Source organism: Calliphora vicina, chromosome 2, assembly GCF_958450345.1.
Source record: "Calliphora vicina chromosome 2, idCalVici1.1, whole genome shotgun sequence".
Classification (NCBI taxonomy): Eukaryota; Metazoa; Arthropoda; class Insecta; order Diptera; family Calliphoridae; genus Calliphora; species Calliphora vicina.
In genome coordinates, this window is record NC_088781.1 from 60,039,504 (window position 1) to 60,060,691 (window position 21,188).

General features: G+C 29.3%; 1 protein-coding gene across 7 annotated transcripts in view; it reads right to left on the reverse strand.

Annotated features, from left to right (window-relative positions):
• Wdr62 (WD repeat domain 62) overlaps nt 1–21,188 on the reverse strand; it is a 418,865-nt gene that overhangs the window by 59,512 nt on the left and 338,165 nt on the right. For 2 of the 7 annotated variants that reach the window (XM_065499585.1, XM_065499584.1), the window contains exon 1: nt 14,454–15,810. The exons of the other annotated variants lie outside the window; for them this stretch is intronic. In XM_065499585.1, coding sequence (XP_065355657.1) covers nt 14,454–14,519 — 66 coding nt within the window. In that variant the 5' untranslated portion in view covers nt 14,520–15,810. Of the gene's footprint in view, nt 1–14,453; nt 15,811–21,188 lie in introns of those variants that run through there. 7 annotated transcript variants of the gene reach the window in all.

The window sequence follows — 21,188 nt, forward strand, 5'->3', positions numbered from 1 at the left end:
ATTAATTTTTACCTTATTTTACGTCTCTATTTTTAAACAAATAATTATACTGCAGACAAAATAATCTTATTGCTGACTCCTTATATAAATTTCTGTTTTATTTTTTTCTTTAAACATTTGTCTTATAAGACAAAAAAGCTACAAAAATATGTATAAAATAAAAGAACAAGTGCTTAATATTCCAAAAACGCATCAAAATGTTTCTTCTTCATATGTTTGTACATACATATATAAATATGTATATGAAGAATACATTACTTTTTCTTATTTAGTATCATGCCACAACAAGTTGAAATGTATTCATGTTTATAGGTATTTTTAGTCTATGTGGCAGGCATATTGCTGGAATGGTTGACTCGCTGACTCTCGCACGGTAACGGACTGACTACTGACTGGTTGGCATAACATGCCCCGCCAAGGCATTCAAACATATGTGTTGTGTCAACCAACAACGTTCCAAAGAGTCAGTCAGCCAGCCAGTCAGCAAACCCAACCATTAATGCCGGTCTCTGGCATGCGGTTTGAATAGATTCTTTTTACCAAATTGTAATACAAAATAAAAAATAAAAACAAACAATTTCTTAAGATACATTTGTCGTTGTTGTTTCTTTATTTTTTATTTCTCATAATCACGTATTTTACATATGGCTTAAAAAAAATCGTATAAAAAAATGCTAAAAGCAAACTGAAATCTGGGAGTGAATGAATGTGTTTGTGTGTATTTATTTCATTTAATACTCAAACTCAGACATTTTAGAATACAAAATGAACTTCAAACAGTTTCGTTAACAATTTGTAACTAAAGTTCAGTTTAGAGAAACCGAAGAAACATTTAAAAGTCATGATCACAGGCGTGCCTTATATATAAGGGAATGGGGGAAGGAGAGATGGAAAATTAAATTGCAAATTTTAACAGATTGCATGACGATGCTATGGAATAATTAACATTTTGTGCTTTGTTAGTAATTAAAAAATATTTAATACTGAAAGTTTGCAATTTGTCACACCCATTATTTACGGGAGAAATTTAATTTTTTTTTAATAGAAGAAAATTCACAAAATAAATTTTACACTTGTTGGAATACTAAAATTAATTTATATATTTTCAATGAAATAAATTTAAAGTATTTTTTATAAAATATTCTGCCAGACCCATTTTTGAATTGACGTCATATAAACTATGTTTATATTGGAATTATGTATTTAGGCTCAGTTTTGACATGTTAATTAAACTTGACTTAACAAGCTGTTTCGTTTACTAAGTAGATCATGTTGTTAGCTATTGAATTCTAATAAATAATAATGCACGCTTTAGAAATTTACAGAATTTGAAATGTATTTATGATTGATATTATGTTCCTCTGAAATTTGATTATAAATTCATTGCCCAAAAAAGACCATAATCAACATACAGTCCGCATTAACCAGCTCAAACTTTACTTACAAAATAATCTGAAGAATAAAGAGAACTTGACGAAAAGACTACTTATTATTCTACTAGAAAAAGTATTTATTTTTGTTCCAAAAGTAAGCGATTCTAACTTGTTTTGAAATAAAGTATTTTCTAAGCGATTTCTGTACGTAGAACAATTTTTTGTCTTAGACACGACTCGTTAATGCTGCCGTGAGTTGAAGTCAGACCTTATGTTTAAATATATATTTGACTTGATGAAGAGGACTACGAAATACAGAATTTCTAAAGGCATTATTTTGTATTTACACTTAAAATTGTAGGTCAAGATTTTACTGGGTACTTAGACGAATATTTGATAAAAGTACTTATTTATTCGATACACCAAAATTTCAAAAGATTCAATATAATTCTCAATATAATTCTAAATAGTAGTTCTTATTTACCTCTCTATTTGTAAGCATTAATGGAGATTTTTACTTGTCTCAAATCTTCGCTGTGTTAAAATAATTACTTTAAATGCTACTGTGTATGTGGTGTAAGTGATTATATCAGCATGTGAACCCATTACCTTGATTGCGGCACGTATCACAAATTTCAGGGGCTGATTGTTGTGTGTGAATCACTGTGAATACTTTGGTAGGGAGGAATCTATTAGGTGTGTTAACGGACAGAATAAACTCTGAACTATGATTCGGTAGCATACACGTCACTGCGGATAGCAGAATTTGGGAAGAGGGTGAACCTATTATAGATACCAGAAACCAAGGCAGGACCAAATGTAGGTGTACAGATGGATTGAATAAACTCTGAACTATGATTCGGTAGCAGATTGAAAATTGTGATTGTGGATAGCGGATTCAAAAATACTGATCATACATATAAAAATTTCTTCGATTGGACAAGCTTCTTAAAACATGAATAGCAGCAGTAAGATCTATGATGTAGCGAATGAATTAGCTACGTGTTCGGAACCTTATTGTGGTGTAAACCAGTCTCGAATCTATTATAAAGGATTAAGAACTGTTGGCTTTGAAGAGAGCATTGGTTGCCTCAGAAGGCATGCGATAAGCAAAACTTCTGAGTGATCCTTTTCTATGATATAATCTGTGAATTTAATAAGTTTTATCTGCGTCTTAATGATTAATAGGGCAAGACTGTGGATTTACTGACCGAAATACGAGTTTTTTCCTAATCCGAAAGCGAATATTCGATCAGACTTTATAAAATTGACATTTGTGGTCATAACTGAGTTAGTTTCCCAACCCAATTTAAAATATGGTTCCGAATTTCGGAGGTAGAAACCGGGAAATGATATTATAACACCCGTTATGATATTAGCGTTTCATCTATTTGACACGTTTCATTTGTTTGAGCCAACCTGCCTTATTCAAGGAATATGCTCAATCAGATTATTGCGCTATTATGGCAGGATAGTGTAAAAGGGATGATTGAACCTTTAAAGGTCAACGGTAGCGCCCATAATCTTACAGAAAGCATACGCCTGTGTTTAGTCAAACAAGGAGTGTCTTCATTGTCCTTACAATCATTCAAGGAATCCTGATAAATCAGTCAAACCTCTACCAGGAGGTCACAGACGTTTGTCAAATCCTTCCGCTTCTGCGGCAAGCTCCATGTGTCTGGGAGAGAGCAATTCATGTTCAGACAATATTTTAAAAACCTCAGAGGCCCTATGCTTCACAGGGAGTTAAGCGGACAGAAGAAGAAGTTTGCCGGAGCGCTAACGATTTATTTTAGAAATTTAAACTTAGTTGTAGGAAAGCGTTTCGTAATAATTTTAATTCTCTTCTCTTGGTAACTTGTATGGAAAGTTTCTGGAAGTTGTATTACCTGATCAAAGATATCTATGCATCTCAGCATACGATCTAAAAATATACTTTCAATGTCAACAAGGATTTTTAAAAATTCATATAGAAAAAACTTAAGGATTTTATTACTCTGATAGAGTTACAAAAAAATTATTATTTTTTAAGCTTTAGAGGCACGGATGTAACTGAGATCTAAGTCTGTTGTCAAAATACTAATTCATAAGAATGTATTGCTATGTATTTTGATATTGTATCATCTGTTTGTGTGAAATGATAGTAATTTTGTTTAATTTGTCCATTAACATTTATCTCTCCTTGCCTTCTATGTTTAGAGGTGTCTTCGATTTGAATTAAAACAGTATTTTTGAAATAATGTTCTCAATGTCAGAACATAATAGACATTTTCAAAGAAAATTTGTTTTCTTAGTATTAATTTATGAGTGAGAACATTAACCTGCTACACTATGCTTACTTTTTGAGGTACTATACCCACATATTTATGAAAAGGTCACTTTAAAAAAGGTTTTTGTCACCTTGAAAACATGGTAAAGATGTCCGTTTTGAAAACAATCTGAGCCATACAGACAGTCGACTAGCAACATTCTGATTTGGGCCCACATCTGCATCGTTTTAGTTTTCGGCCGAATATAGATTTTATTTCCGAAAATTTGGTTCGGTTGACTTTTATTGGTTATTTATCTATCAATAAAGCAATGTATAATAAAATTTATTCATTTTATATGATTATTAGTTATTAGTTTTTACAATAAAACAATTCTTTATAATCAGATTTATACATTTTATATGATAAACTAATACCCAAATTTATTAGGTTTTACAACTACCTTGTCTTTTGAAATTTGTATGCTTAGTTTTTTTCGTACATTGTATCAACCTTTAAACAAATTAGAAAGTTGTTGTAGTAAATACTTAAAACAAATTGAGTCATCTACGCTTCTGTCTTGTTAGCAAATGATTTTTTATAACAAAATGAACTGCACTTTTCGTTTTATAAGTCAAATTCTGAAAATATTGTTTGTTCATTGTACTTTATACTAAGTAACAGTATTAAATATAATAAAAAAAAATAAATATAAAGTAAGAAAAAAATACTATCAACTATGACTTCATTTTTATAAAAATAAACAAACAAGTAAATATTTTTATTGTGGCTTAATAATTTCTTTTACTTTGAAATGCTTTTTAACAATATTTTTTTTGCATTCTGAGGTTTATCGATCACAATTAATCTCCACCAGGGGGTAAAATAAAGTAAGAACGTAGAATATTTAATGGGGTGATTCCATTAAGAGTTTATTGGAATTTTAAATATTCAAAATTTTAATTTCATTTTAAACTGTTTCTAATTTGCCGTCTAAAATTTTTATTTTTATTTATTAATTTCTAACAAATTACCTATGTATATAGTAAAATTTTAGCTGTTTAGAAATCTGTTATTTTTAAATAAGTTGTATTTGTGTTGAATCAAATATTGATAACAAAACAAAATGTTAAGGAAATTTACATAAAATTTAAATAAATTTAAAATAAATAAATAAATTTTAACAAATGAAAATAACAAAGTTGCTAACAAACACGAGTGAGTATCTTAGAGATAGAAACGTGCATTTTGTTTTTAGTTTGCTTCTTTGGGCGTTTGTTGACAAATTAAGTATCGATGATTTCCTGTATCAGCGTGATTTTTGAATATTTTTGATATTTTAAAATTTAAATGTGTGATTTTTTACATCTGCATAAGATTTCAATGACACTTAACCTTCAAATTGGAGATAATATTTAATGCGTATTTATGGCGCTAAATATGATAATTTATCAGCAATTTTATTTAATCCCTAGTGGAACAAACATCTTATACAAATAAACAGTTTTAACTTTTTAGGCAGAGGCTGAAAATAAGGGGTCCACTTATTTTCTGAAAGTTATTAGCGATCATATATCATTTAATGCTCTTTTTGAAGGAACACAGATTTGAGGCACAATTAATTATCAACAATTTTTGTTTATGCATTAAAAAAAATGTTGAAGAATAAAGTATATAAACCTGCAAAACTAACAAAAACTTTTAAAGGTCCTACTATTAAGCATAAGATAATCAATATTAATTTAAATTCAGTCCATTATATGGATTTGTGAACGAGTTATTTTCAATTCCTAGTCTTAAGTCTCCAGTAAATTTTATACATCTCTTGAGTTATTTTATTAATTTCTCCCTTATACTGTAATCATTATTTAGCTTATTTCAATTTTTAAAAATCGATGTGAAGTCAATACAAATTATTTGCCTGTCGATTGAGTTACAATTTAATGTGGGTTAAAAGACCTAAAGAAAATCCCGTTCATACATGTTACCATTGACTTAGTTTATTATGCTTGACCATTTGCTTTTTTTTTGTTCAGGTATTAAAAATTTCATATGACGTGACTCAAATAAAAAATATATAACTTACAAAATATTTTTAGTACCACAAAATCAAATATTTATTTAAGGAATACAACAAAACATACCTGAAAAGAAACAAGAAAATAAATATTTTATTAATTTATTTGTTTTGTCAAAAAAAAATTAAGTACATAAATAAATGTTTTAAATGATTTCAGAAATGAAACAGATGCGAAACACATTATTTGAGAATATTCAGGAGAGACTAACTTTGTAAACAAAATGAGATAATAAGAGAGGTAGGTACTCTACACTCATTTGTAAAATAAAACACAATATTTGAGAAATATATCGATTTTAAAAGTTGGTTGGTTCATTTGACATGAGAGTAAACCAACTTGTTAAAAGCGATGTCTTCCGATCAACGATCTTGCCGAGAACTCTCTGAATTAGAGGGGGTAAAAATATGACATTTTGGAAAAACAGGTGTTTTTCTCATCAATGTAACTTATTACCTATTGTTCTCAGCAATAGGTAATAAAAAAATGTTTGCAATTTTTTATCCGAATTTAAAAACTTTTTTTTTGCTCAAAATAAAGCTTACACCATCTCCTATTTTAATGAAATTTTCCACATACAATATGTTCCTCATATCAGTGGAAACTTTTGCCGATGTAAAAATATAGCGATTTGAAAATTGACAAATTTTTTAAAATTGTCTAAACTTATATACACATATACACATTGCCCATAACTTTGAAACTACTCAAAGACCAAAGATGTTGTCCTTCAAATGGTGTGAATAAAATTGTTTACTTCCAAAAGGTTAAAGGTCAATTTTCGGAGTATATACTTCAATGTAAAAAATATCAAAGATCGCGGTATTAAAAATTAAAAAAGAAGGACACCAAAACTCTATACTATATTCGAGCAAAATAATTTCGATGGAGACTCGATTAGTTCAGGAGTTATAAAGAAAAACGTTATTTATATATAATTTTAGACAATTATTTCAATTTTCGAATCGCGATATGTATTTTTGGAATGGAATAAGTTTCCAGTGAAAAGTCATTGATTTGGGTAACCCTTGAAACCGTAATATGTGTTGTAAATTTTATTAATATCGAAAATGTCAAATCCGAATATAGCAGTTTTCTGTCCGTTTTGATATGGATCCTTAGGTCTATTCCTTTAAGAGTATTTTGGCCTTTTAGGGGGTTGCGAGTGGGATATATATATCAAAATAAATATTTTAACTCAAAAATTTTATGTCTTGAGTTACAAGACATCGATTTCAAAAGCTGGTTAACTTGACATGAAATCCCCCATATATAACCGATATAAAGTTTGGCAATGTGTTGTAGTTGGAGGCCCATTCACTTGAACACTCATAGAAAATCATACCTTACCAAGAAAAATTTATCCATTACAATAACCCGAAGAGTAAGATATAGTATGTAAAGCCCGACCAACCAGCCGAAACTACAGCAATTATGGCGCTAACATAATTCTCTGTATTTGGTGAGAGCAAAAGGGCCCTACCTATTATGAGCTGCTGAAATCTGACCTGACCATCACAGGGAACCTGTACCGAATGCAACTGATTCGTTTGAAGCGAGCATTGGCCGAAAAACCGGGCCAGAAATCAAACCGTAATATTACATCATGAAAACCAGAGATACCTGTTAAAACCTATTTAGAAAGAAGTGGTTGGGAAGTTTTGCCTCACCCGATTTATAGTCCAGACAGTGCGCCGTCTGACTACTATTTGTTTCCATTAATGCAGAACGCTCTCTCTGGGATACGCTTCACTTTGGAAGAGAGTATCCTAGATGAGCTTGATTCTGTTCTTGGCCAAAATTTATATTGTACAAATATTTCAAAATAAAAGCTAAAAATTTTAAAAAATCCCTCATTTATATGTCATACACCCAATATCAATCAATCAATAATTGACCACATTAAGCAAACTTCAGAAATACACCTTAACCTCCAAAAATATTTGCTAAAAATAACATTTTTATTGTCCAAACAAACAGTAATTTCTTTTTATTTTCTGTCTCAAATTCGTAAAATTCAAAATCGGACAATCTCTTTTCAACAAAACTTAACTGTTGAAATCAGGGACGGAAATTTAAATTTTATTTGGTATAAAAATAATATTCAAATAGTACCCTTTTCAAGCTCAGAGTACTTTCTAAATAATGTTATACTGAAGATTTTCTATGAAATTACTGTTATACACAAACTTTTCAACAGAAAATACTGTTTATACACACTATGGTGGTGACATAATCAAGATTTTCGATAGCAAATACTGTTTATACGCAAGATTTTTGATAGAAAATACAATTATTCGCAATATTTTCAATAAAAAATACTGTTATACTCAATATTTTCTATAAAAAAATACTGTTATACATTCGATTTTCTATAGAAAATACTGTTATACTGAACATTTTCTATACAAAATATTGTTATACATTTGTATAAAGATTACTGTTATATTGTACTAAAGACATACTATAGAAAATACTCTTATACTGAACATTTTCATTTCAATGTTATTATGAAGATTTTCTATAGAAAAAACCATTATACTCAAGGTTTTCTATATAAAATGCTGTTATACTGAAGATTTTGTATACAAAAGGCTGTTATACTGAAGATTTTCCATAGAATACTGTTATAAACAAATATTGTTATATACAAGAAAATACAAATATACTGCACATTTTTATTTAAAATACTGTTGTTCTGAAGATTTTTTATAGAAAATGCTGTTATACTGAAGATTTTCTATACAAAAGACTGTTATACTAAAGATTTTCTACAGAAAATACTTCATCTATAGCAGAAAATCTGAATATTATTTGTATGCAGCAAAAGAGTCGCGTTACAAGGTATTTTTGAATATAAAATAGTATCAAACAACGTACGATCATATAAACTTTTTCATCCCTGGTTGAAATTCAAAAGAAAACAAACTTGAGTCATGTTAAGTGGCAGCAACTGTTTAACATATGAATTAATATTTAAATATCTTTAAAATTTTGTAAAGAAATAAATTGAAATGCAAATAGGCTAAAACTCTTTTCAAATTCATGAATCTTATAAATTTCGCCAGAAAAACACAGACGACACAGAGAAAAGATACAAAACTGTCCAATTCTAAAAACTAAATAAATTTTGTTAGTTTTAATATTCCTCAAACCGAAAACAATATTAAACCACCGAAATGGTTTATGCCACAATAAAATGAAAATAAAAATGAGGAAAAAAAAATTAACATGTCTAACAGTTTACAGTGAATTTACATTAACACATACTACGTTAAAGCACATAAACTGTCCATCAGTCGGTCTGACTGTATTTTAACATAAAACCATAATATTGTTCTACCAGATACATTTACAGACATTCATAAATACATATGGGCAATTCCACGAGAATCGCTACCACGTCGGAAAACACAAAAACCCTTGAAACTTTTTTCAAGATGATTTGAATAGAAGAAAATAATAAAATGTTACTATGTGAAAGTATTTAGATCATATTACAACATTTTAAAGACAAAAATAATAGTTTAAACCGATTATAGTTAATGTTTTAATTTTTAGGTATGTTTTAAGCTAAAATTGCGGCGAAAACTAGGCTCCCAATTAGCTAGAATTATGAAATGAATTTGACTCTGATTGTTTTTTTTTTTTTGTTATTGTCAAATTGTTTACTGAAACCGAATTTATATTTTCTATTCATTTTTAGTTTTTGTATACATATATTTACAGAATATATATTGTTTTATTATAAGAGAAAAATCTGTCACGTACGGTAGTCACGTAAGATATTAAATTTAAATACGACGGATTGTAGAGGACAAATATTTTGTTTAGTGTAAGAAATTAAAAGAAACATAACGAATCAAAATGACTTCCGTTTTATGTCACGTACGATATACCATTATTTCGCTCAATATTTTGGACAAAAATATTTCGAAAGAACTATTTATTATTTTAAAATATAGTACCCTCTGAATGGAACATAAAGACCAAATTATTTTTCAGATACTCTTATTTTTGAAAAATCTATTCCACTCTATAGGCGTACAAATGTCACGTACGATGATATGGAATTTCCCATATGTATATATGTATCTATCTATATATTGTGGTATTTTATGATACATATTTATACAAGTATGTAAATAAATTCACATCTCTCTCGTTTTCATATATAAGTATTATGAAAATCATATTTAATTTAAATTTAATATGTCTGTATAAATTTGTTAGTAATTTATACAATTTCATAGGAAAAACTTTTCTACATTTCATTTATAATGGTATTTTCTCACTATTTAAACTCTTACTCGTATTTATTTGTAGCATAAAAATAATAAGTGTCTTTTATCTTAAAGATTTAACACAATTTAGATTTAGAGACAACTGCAGAAACAGACACGAGTAAGTATGGTAAGTACATGTTCATTATAAAAAGTATCTGGGAAATGTAATAAAAATCGTTGAAACTGCTGCATTTTATGGTAAAAACTAAGAAATTTCACTTTAAATATAATTAAGATATAAAGATTACAAATTAGGAAGTCAACAGCATTTTCTATGAAAATCTATTATACAATAAAACTGATTTAAACTTATTTTGTATGTGTTTTCTTAGCAAACTAAAAGAGAAGTTTGTAAAAGGAAGAAAAAATTGCATTAATTGCTGAAATTTATGTGATAGTAATTTAAATGTACAAAAAAAAAAACTTTTTCCTTAAAGTTTGTTAAAACTTAATGAGAAAGCGTATGGTAAATGTTAAAAGTTATATAATTTTTTTGGTTCCAAAATCTAAATTAATTGCGAAAATAATAAAAGTTTTATTAGTTGTTTATTTGTTTAATAAGTAAGGTTTCTAGAGATATTATATGAAACATATTTGAACTGAATATTCTTTGGATATCTATATAATTAATATATTTATTAGAGCTTAAGTATTTTCAGATACACGCAGAAAAAACTATAGTTATATATGCATGTTTACTGTAACCATTTTAAAATTTTTACAAGATTTTTAACAATATTATAGTAACAGTAACTATTTACGATTCACATGATTGTATCAACCATATATGTATATGGTTACAGTAAACAAATATATGTTTGTGACAACCATTTATATGATGATGGACTTACCATATTATGTTGCTCTCGGCTTATGGATATCATAATTTGAGAACAACATATTATGATAAAATTACTCATCACACAAATGGTTGTCACTAAAATATACATTTTACTGTAACCATATATATGGTTGATAAAATCATGTGAATCGTATATAAAAACAAATATTATTTAAACAAAAAGTAAAAATATTATTTATTTTATTATTAAAATTAAACATTGCAGTCTTAGCTCTAATTTTTAGCTTTGGACCATTGATTTATATTGTTTTAAATCTTATTTGCTATTGGCATATTCACAAGCATTCATCATATGGGCAATTCCATATCATCGTATGTGACATTTGTACGCATACAAAGTGGAATAGATTTTGCAAAAATATGAGTATCTGAAAAATAATTTTGTCTTTATGTTCCATTCAGAGGGTACTCTATTTTAAAATAATAAAAAGTTCTTTCGAAATATTGTTGTCCAAAATATTGAGCGAAATATGGGTATATCGTACGTGACATAAAACGGAACTCATTTTGAGGTACATGTAGAAATATGCGAAAATATTCGAATCGTGAGAGGCGTTATGTTTTCTTTTAATTTCTTAAACTAAACGAAATATTTTTCCTTTACAATCCGTCATATTTAAATAAAAACAATCTTTGGATGATTTTATAATAAATAAAATGTAATATCGTACGTGACAGATTTTTCTCTTATAATAAAACAATATATATTCTGTAAATATATGTATACAAAAACTAAAAAAAGTGAATAGAAAATATACATTCGGTTTCAATAAACAATTTGACAATAGCAAAAAAACAATCAGAGTCAAATTCATTTCATACTACAAGCTTATTTCGAGCCTAGTTTTCGCCGCAATTTTAGCGTAAAACATACCTAAAACATTAAATATAATCAGTTTAAACTGTAATTATTGTCTTTAAATACTTTCACATAGAAACATTATATTATTTTCTTCTATTCAAATCATCTTGAAAAAAGTTTTTGTTTTTTCAGTAGTGGTAGCGATGGAATTGCCCATATGTAACTACATGGCATTATTATATAAGATCGGCCATACGAAATTTTAAAAAAATCACAAAAAATCCGAATGTCAAGAAATTCTATATTTAGATAATACTTCATAATATTTATTGGGTGTATGACTTAAAAATGTGGGATTTTTTCAAATGTATTCAAAGTATTGGCCATTGTTAGCTATTAACTTTTCCCATCTTTCTGGCAACATATAGATTCCGCGTCAAAAGAACTGCACATCTTTTGAGGCCATGAACGAATCGATACTCTGTTCTAAAGTGAAACAAATAGTAGCCGGACGGGGCACGGTCTGGACGATATAGATGGTGAAGCAAAATTTCCTAATCACATCTTTCTAAAAAGCCTTTAACAGGTATTGCGATATATGGCCGAAAATTGTCATGAAGAAATATTATGGTTTCATGTCTGGCCGCATATTATGGGCGTTTTTCGGTCAATGCTCGCTTCAAACGAATGAGGTGCATATGGTACAGGTGATGGTCTGACCAGTTTTCAGCAGTTCATAATAGATAGGAAACTTTTGGTCCCACCAACTACAGAGCATTGCATTAGCGCCATGGATATTTGGCTGTGGTGTCGATTCGGCTGGTTGGTCGTGCTTCACATACGTTCTCTTACGCTTCTGGTTATCGTAATGGATCCATTTATCATCGCAAATAATGATTCGGTGCAAAAACGATTTTCTTTTACAAAATTTCCGACATACAAAATCGTCTTTCAAGCTTTCTCAGTTTCAATTCGTATGGTACCCAATTTCCCTAATTTTGGATGAATCCTGCTGCTCGCAATATTTAAGTTTGAATACCTTAAGTATTCAAACTTAAGTGGCTGGCCTGTGTGTCTTCCGCGTAAAAATCACCACTTCTGAACCGCACATATCATCTCATGCAAGTTGAAACCAATGGAACACATTCATCATAAGCTTTGGTGAGCAATCGATGTTCTTCAGTGTCAATTTCAAATGAAAGAAGTAAAGCAAAACTTCCCGCATATGACGCTTTGTTTCGCACAAAATTCGATATTTTTGAAGCAAAAAAATGTTCAATAACTGAGTGAGAAAAAATTACTGATACGTAGCCTTTAAAACCCCGTTCAAAAGATACGCCTTTATTGTAATTCCCGATTTCTTAAGTCATATTATCTATTTTAGTTCATTAGATGTTTGATTTATTTTTTTAAATTTTCGCCTCCTTTTTTCGATTTTTTTGATGTTACCAGGGACCTATGTGGGTTCGTAACTTGTTTTAAAAATACCTATTGTATTTTTATATAGTAGAAAAAAAATTGTATTAAGCATCAATTAAGAGAACAGACCACGCACTCAGCCCTATCCAAACTTGGCAAATTTTAAATAAAAATTTCAGATTTTTCAAAAACCGGCAGAGCTGAAACTTTTATTAAAAAAACAAAATTTTTGGAACATATTTTCTCCGTTTTAGAAATTTCGGTATTTAAGTGCAGACAATGGAAAAATTTATCAATCCATTAAAATACGTTTCGATCTACATAAGTTCTAAATTCTATTACGATATCTTACACTAATTTAAAATTTTTCTTCAAAAAATCAGTAAATCATGAAATTTCTGGTTTTTTTCTTCTAAAAATTGTATCCTCTAGTCCTAAGGATCTTCATAATACCAATTGTCATGTAATTTTTACTTGCTGAGCCAGATATTGTAAACTGATACGATATACAACTCATACGATTGATTGTGAATTGAGCAAATGTTTTGTAACTTCAAATGAAGTACATACATATCTTTACCTAAAAAATAAAAGGGAATATCAACACTTTTTTTAAATTTTACAGGAGAGACAAAAATTATAATAAAATTTAATCTTTAACTTATGACGTGAAAATTTTTCACATAGTCACAGATGTGGTGTAAATTTTACACCTTATAATTTTTGCAAAAAATTTTACTTTAAAAAATATTTTTTCGTTATTATTTGCTTTTTAACAATAAGATACAACAATTTTAATTTAAAAAAATTAAAAAAAGAAAGCAAAATGTTATTTGAAACAAAAATCCAGGCACTTTATTTCGCAAGCTTTTTTGATAAAACTTTAAAAAAAATGAAGAGAGACGGTGTAAAATTTACCACCACCTCATAAGTTAAAGGTTAAAGTGTTGTGGTTACAAATATGATTTTTTTCTTCAATATAGTCGTTATTTTTAAAATAGAAAGCTAAAAATTGCGGTACCAATATCCATTAAAAACTCAATTTTGAATTTTTTGGTTAAGCCCTTTTCCCTTTCAGCTGACGATATAAAAACTCCACTAATATATAATAATATTGAAGGAATAATCTGTTAAAGCAAAACAATAGGAATATTCAAAACCTTATCCCTGCCTGGATTTAGGGCACAATGACACATTTCCAATTTATAGTGACTCAAATGAGTCAATTGGTTGAATGTGTGGAAACTTGTTTTTTTTCTAAAGAAATCACAAATATTTATTGATTTTTGACATTCTTTTAGAATTGTAAAAAATACTTTTAAACAATTCTTAAATAAAATCTAAAACTAAATTTAAAGAATATAAATTAGAAACCATGTTTTACCTCATAAGCAGCTACTTCCTCTTTGCCATACATGGCAACTGGTGACGAATTACGGGGAGCAAACATTTTTTATAAAATTTATAATGATTTTTTCATTAAAACAAAAAAATATTTAACAAAAACACAAAAATAATTCACTCAAATTGCATGACAAACATAAAAATGTAAGCAGACGCGTTCGGATGTTTTTTTTTAATTTAAAACGATTTATCTTTGTAATTATAAGTTATTTATTTATTAATTATAATTACATTTAATAAAATCTCTACTTTAACAATAAAATAAAAATAATATGGCACTTTGTAGAAGAATTGACTAATAAAGATCGTCGTGAGTAAGAGAGCAAGAGAAGGTCGTTGTTAGCAAAAAAAACGCCTTCTATTAAAAATTTACGTTAAAAATTCAAACAAATTTTTGAAATTCAAAATGATTTCATTTCACATAAATTAAGTCTCACTTGGGTTGTTTGTTTCTTTTTGATTTCTTTTTCAAAATTATTATTATTTTTTCTTTAACACGATAACTGATGACTGGACTGGGTTTCCTTAATTGTTGACTCAAACAATCGTTATTTTATCTAACTTGTTTATTATTTTTTTCTTTCTAATATTAGTTGTGTTTCTTTTTTTTTAAATAAAACAAAATGTATTTAAATATTTTGTATCTTTTTTTATTGTTATTTTTTCTTATTTTAAGTTTTTGTGCTGTTTCTCAGCCAGACTTTGGAATCAAGGTCATAAGAGCAGAAAATAATTTATAGCAATTTTTTTTTTCTTGTTACTTAAAACTTATTTTGTTGTTTACAAATTGTTGTTGCTGTTTAACACTAACACCAAGTTGTTGTTAGTAATATACAATAAAAAATCTTTAAATACGCTTTTAAATGAGTAAGAGCGTATGTATCTAATAGATACTTTTTTAGAATTTTATAAAATAATTTTTCTTGTTTTATGACTTAAAAAACTTCCTCTGTTTTATTATTTTTTTTGTTTTTATTACAAAATATATTTTGACACTTGTTTGTTGTTGTTTAAATTCGTTAATTATATTCTATATATTCTTAGATTTTCTTAATTACGTATTCGTTAGATACTTTTTTGTATCCGTATTTATCTTTTTAAATTTATTTATTTTTTTTGGTTACAATTATAATAAAAAATAACTCGTTAAAATCGCTCGTTGTTTTCAAAACAAAAACCAAAATAAAACAGTAACCGCGTTGTAAATAAAGACCAAGTTGTTTTTATTTTTTAGTATGAATTAATTTAAAATTTACACTTGTTTATCGTCGTCGTCTTGGTCGCTGTTATTTTGTTATTGTCTCGCATCTTAAAGATACGTTTATTAACACGGCTCAAATCAAACTGATTGTCTTAACATTCTCTATATGTTAAATGCTTAAGCTGGGGAGCAAAAAAAAAAAACAAATCAGAAATAAAAATTATACAAAAAAAAAATACAAATCCCAAGCAGCCAACATGCTCTAACACCACACACAATACCTCCAACTAATCGAAGTACAGTGGTGCAAAAGTGGATAATTTTATTCGTAATTTCTTACAAATTAATGTGCAGGAAATATACGCGAACTCCAGAATCCCCAATTTTAAAAATGTATTTCCTAACCATAAAAACGTATAGGGGGTATGTCATTCCGTTTATAACACATCAAAATATTTGTCCCACACCAACATTAGTATATTTATTTTGGGTTCTCATTAGATACTAAGTAGAGTGTCCAAAAAACCGGCAAATTTAAAAAATCGGTTTCCGGTTTAACCGAAAAAGTGTGTTTTCGAAAAAACCGGTTTAGATTTTTGTCTTCAAAAAAAAACCGGTTAACAGGGTTATATTAAATTTTTATTCAATACGAAAAAGGTCTACTTAAATTTATTATACCCTACACCACCATAGTGGGGAGGGTATAATGCGTTTGTGCAGATGTTTGTAACGCCCAAAAATATTAATCTAACACCTTAAAGTATACCGATCGACTTAGAATCACTTACTGAGTCGATTAAACGATGTCCGTCCGTCTGTTCGGCTGGCTGGCTGTCCATGTAACCTTGTGCGCAGAGTACAGGTCGCAATTTTGAAGATATTTCGATGAAATTTGGTACATATTTTTATTTCAGCTCAAGAACCAAGCCTATTGAAACTGGCTGAAATCGGTCCATTATTTAACCTAGCCCCCATACAAATGTCCTCCCGAAATTGGACTTTATCGGTCATAAATGTTTAATTTATATATGTATCTCCAAATATTCCGCTCCAAATAAGTTTTATATACACAAAATTCATGTCACCAAATTTTGTTACGATCGGTCCATAATTAGCTCCCATATATTTACACTGGGAAAATCTGAAAATCAATTTAACGTGCATAAATCGCTTAAAAATGTTGATATACACACAAAATTCAACATAGTTAACTTTAATATAGACATAAATCAGACGACATAATTTCATGGTGATTGGTCCATAATTGGTCATAGCCCCCATATAAGGCCCACTTCCGAAAATCACTCAAAAATATAAATTATTGAAATTCTAAAAGAAAAATGTTTTTGCTCTTTTACTTAGTGTAGGGTATTATATGGTCGGGCTTGACCGATCATACTTTCTTACTTGTTTTTATTTGTGGACGCTTATATATTAGGAATTGTGTAGTAAATCGTCGGAAATTTAACATTTTTGATTCTGAAGGCTCTATCTTTATATCTTTTACGAAATTTATTAGAAAATATATTTCATTAAAACCGGTTAACCGTCTTACAAAAACTGGTTTCTCAAAAAACCGAAAAGTTAAAGAAAACCGAAACCGGTCGAGTTTACAAAGACGAAATAACCGGTTGACCGATTTTCGGTTTTGGATACTCTAATCCTACGACGATCTAGCTATGTCCGTCCGTCTGTCTGTTGAAAACACGATAGGGTCCAAATAAAAGGATCTAGGTGGCTGAAATTATCCATAAATACTCTCTGTTAATAAGGTTTGTTTGGTATTGAAAATCTATCCATGAATTCACCTAGCCTTATGTCTACAAATGTCTAATGTTTGAGCAGTCATGAATATGTGGATTATTCTGTAATTCTGATAAAATGTTGCACAAATTAGTTCTAAGTAATCTAAAATGATGCTGTTAAGTATACCGAAAATCCGGCAGCATTTGTCGCTAGATAAAAATAAATTATTCTTAATGCATTAAACACATTAAAGACAACAGGCTACACGACTACACGAACACAAATTCTGCTGGTTACAGTTGTAGTCGTGTGTCAGCTACTGAATTATTTTAAAGACGACAGCTACCATTAAACAGCTGATTTATAATTCAGTGGTGCCACTTTAATAAAAAATAACCGTACAAAATTCCAAAGTAATTAAGATTGAAACAATTATTTTGTGTAAAAATATATATATGGTTATAATCAATTATGTACTTGTTATTAATTTATTTCAATATGGTTATCAGAAACTTCTCTTAATTAAGTAAAAAAATATATTTTTTTAAGCACTAATTTGATTTACATTTTTTTATTATATTAGCAACACTATTTCTGTTTTGTAGTTGACAAAAATAGAAATTAGCCTAATTCGGCTACATCGGCATGAGTAGTCGTGTGGCCGTGTAGCTGTGCTGTCGTTAAAATAATCGTCTCCATATAAACGTGTGCATTTTATTTTTGACAGATTGAAGTTGGTAGCCTGCTGTCTTGAATGTGTTTAATGCATAAAACTATTTCGTGTATGACTTAAAAATTCGGGAATTTTCAAATTTTTAGCTTTCATTTTGAAACATTTGTATAATATAAATTTATTCAAAGAACGAATTTGTAAGGAGAAGCGTATTCCAGAGAGAGCGTTCTGCATCGATCTATACAAATAGTAGTCGGACGGGGTAAGCACTGGACTATAAATCGGATGGAGCAAAATTTCTTTTTTTTAACAGGTATTGCAACATGTGTCCTAGCGTTGTTAAGATAGAATATTACGGTTTCATGTCAGCCCGCATATTCTGAGCGTTTTACGGCAAATTCTTGCTTCAGACGAATTAGTTGCATTTGGTACAGGATCCATGTGATGGTCTGACCTTTTTGATCCTACCAAATACAAAGCATTACCTTAGCGCCATGGATATTTGGCTTTGGTGTCGATTCGGCTTCACATACGATCTCTTACGCTTCGGGTTATCGTAATGGATCCAAACGCAAACGTTTTGAAATTGCTGCTTGAGTAGCTCCCAATGATTTTGCAAGCTCTTGTTGAGTTTGACAACAATCTTCATGGAGTAATGCCTACAATTCTTCGTCTTCAATCTTTTTTGGCTGGCCTGAACTGAACAATCCATCTCTCGCACGTTGTCACCGATGCAACACATTCGACATAAGCATTGATGACCAATTATTAAAGATTGAGTCAAAACAAATTTTCACACTATTCCAGCCAAAAGTTATCCTTGGTCCAACAAACTATTATTTTTTTAATCTCGTTAGCTTTCAAAAATATGTCAGATAATCGCACCTATAGCGAATCAATATTTCACATGAAATATGTTTCCTTTTCCTTTTTTCGTTCATCAACTTTGTTCCCGTGAAAAAATTCCCCAGAGGTGATTAACTCCTATCGGCTATAACATGTGAAATTTATGTTCATATGAAATATCCATTTCCCTCGAAGGGGATTGATATTCCCATAAATTTTTCATTCACAGTAGTTGATTTTGTTCGTAACAGCTGTTTATTGTTTACAAAATTCCATCTAAAAATTTCACAATGAACGAAAAATGGGAAAAGGGATCACATTTCATGTGAAATATTGATTCGCGATAGTATTTTGGTCAAAATGGTTACCGAAAAAAGTAAGTGAAAAAATAATAAAAACTTTTCAAAAAAAATCCAATATTGACTTTCAAAAAATTGCCAAACGATTTGAAGGTTCATCGTCACACTGTTTCCAAAGCCTTTATACTTTATAAGGAAGACTTGGACATTGAAAGAAAACCTGGTTCAGGAAGAAACAACGGTCTAACAGATATTGGTAAAGCAAAAGAAATCGAACAGCTCTTTTGAAGAGCACCGAACTATTCTGATTATTTTGTGTGCAGAACCGAAGCTAATGATTTTTCCTTCTGCAAAGCCCACTGTCAATGTTAGACAAGACCATTCAAGCCAAGTGCGAGCTAGCTGGTGTCTGTGTATAAGAGTGTTTGTTTTTGTTGTATTATTCATATTGGTAATAGCGGTGCTCATAACCTCTATAACAAGTTAATATGCGTGCTCTTTTGTAACAACAAACACACAACGACAACAAAATAACAACAAACACAGCTAAGAAGAAAAAAATAGAAAAATACATTAAATAGCAAACAGCAACAAAGACAACAACCACAACAAAATTAGTTAATTTTATTATTAGTAGTGGAGTCATTCTCCAACATCGTCTACTACATATCTATCTACTCTTTCAATTAGTTCGAAGATCTCCTCCACTCAGTCACTCACTTAACTCACTCTCTCGATTATTAAATGTTGTCGTTTTAAAATGTTGTTATAACAATCTATAACCAGTTGACCAAAGTTTAAAAATACAAGAATTTACCATATTTTTTAATTATTGAATGAACCAGCCAGATCAATTAGTTAATTTTTCACTTGTGCCAGACTTATCATTGACAAGGATCATCACAGTGATCATAATTAATTTTTACTTTAAGATCACTTGGATTTTCATCTGCAATTTAAATTGTTCCAGAATCTTATTGAGGTATAAACTGGTTAACTTTCGCATGAATTATGAAGGATAAACAAGTGATCGTGATTTTTAGAATAAATGGGTAAGTGTTCCAATTGGAATATATTGTTCTATGTGGGATAATAGTGCTTTCAGCGGAGAATCTTTGGGTTCTGGGACTAAATATTCAGTACGATCATTAGGAGAGATCAGTGCATCTCGAATAGTTTAAAATCATTGAGGATATTAAAACAGAATCACTATAACTTGTATGACGCTAAAAACTCAGCGACTGGTTAGCGCTGTAAACAACTTTCGAGATCATTTCCTAATAGTCTCGTTTTCAAAAATTTTGTTGAGGACAGAAGTCCGATCGTATTAGCATTTTTAGCGATCAATTTGCAAAACAAAAATTGTACAATAATCATCGAGAGTCTTTAAAAAAAATTAACGATAACGAACGTTGGGAATGAATTACTTTTTTGGTTTTCACTTTTACACATTTGAACTGATTATATCACTTGTGTGACAATGTAGTTTTTCTGTATCCATAGAGGCCGAAATTAATTAAATTTCACTGTTCTAGAATTATTATTGACAAGGCTCTTCCCACAAAGTTAATACATTGTCGAAGATTCATCAACTAGCCATGCATTGAAATAATTTGGATTAAATAGCCTCCAACATGTTTAAATTTATCCAGAATCTTATTGTGATATAAACGGATTAAGTTTTCAATTAGAAAGGATAAAGTAATGATCATGATAATTAGGCTAAATCGCTGTTTGAATTTTCTCATTTGTAAAATGTTCAAAAGAAATAAGAAAAAGTGCTCCAACTGAAATATATGTGTCTTATTGTGGTTTTACATTGATTAAGTTTCGCATCCTTCCTAATCAGATGAATAACAAAGTAGTGATCGTGATTTTTAGGATACATTGCTGATTTAACTGTTTTCATTTTGTAGAATTTTGAGAATTAGAAAAAGTGTTCAATTGGAA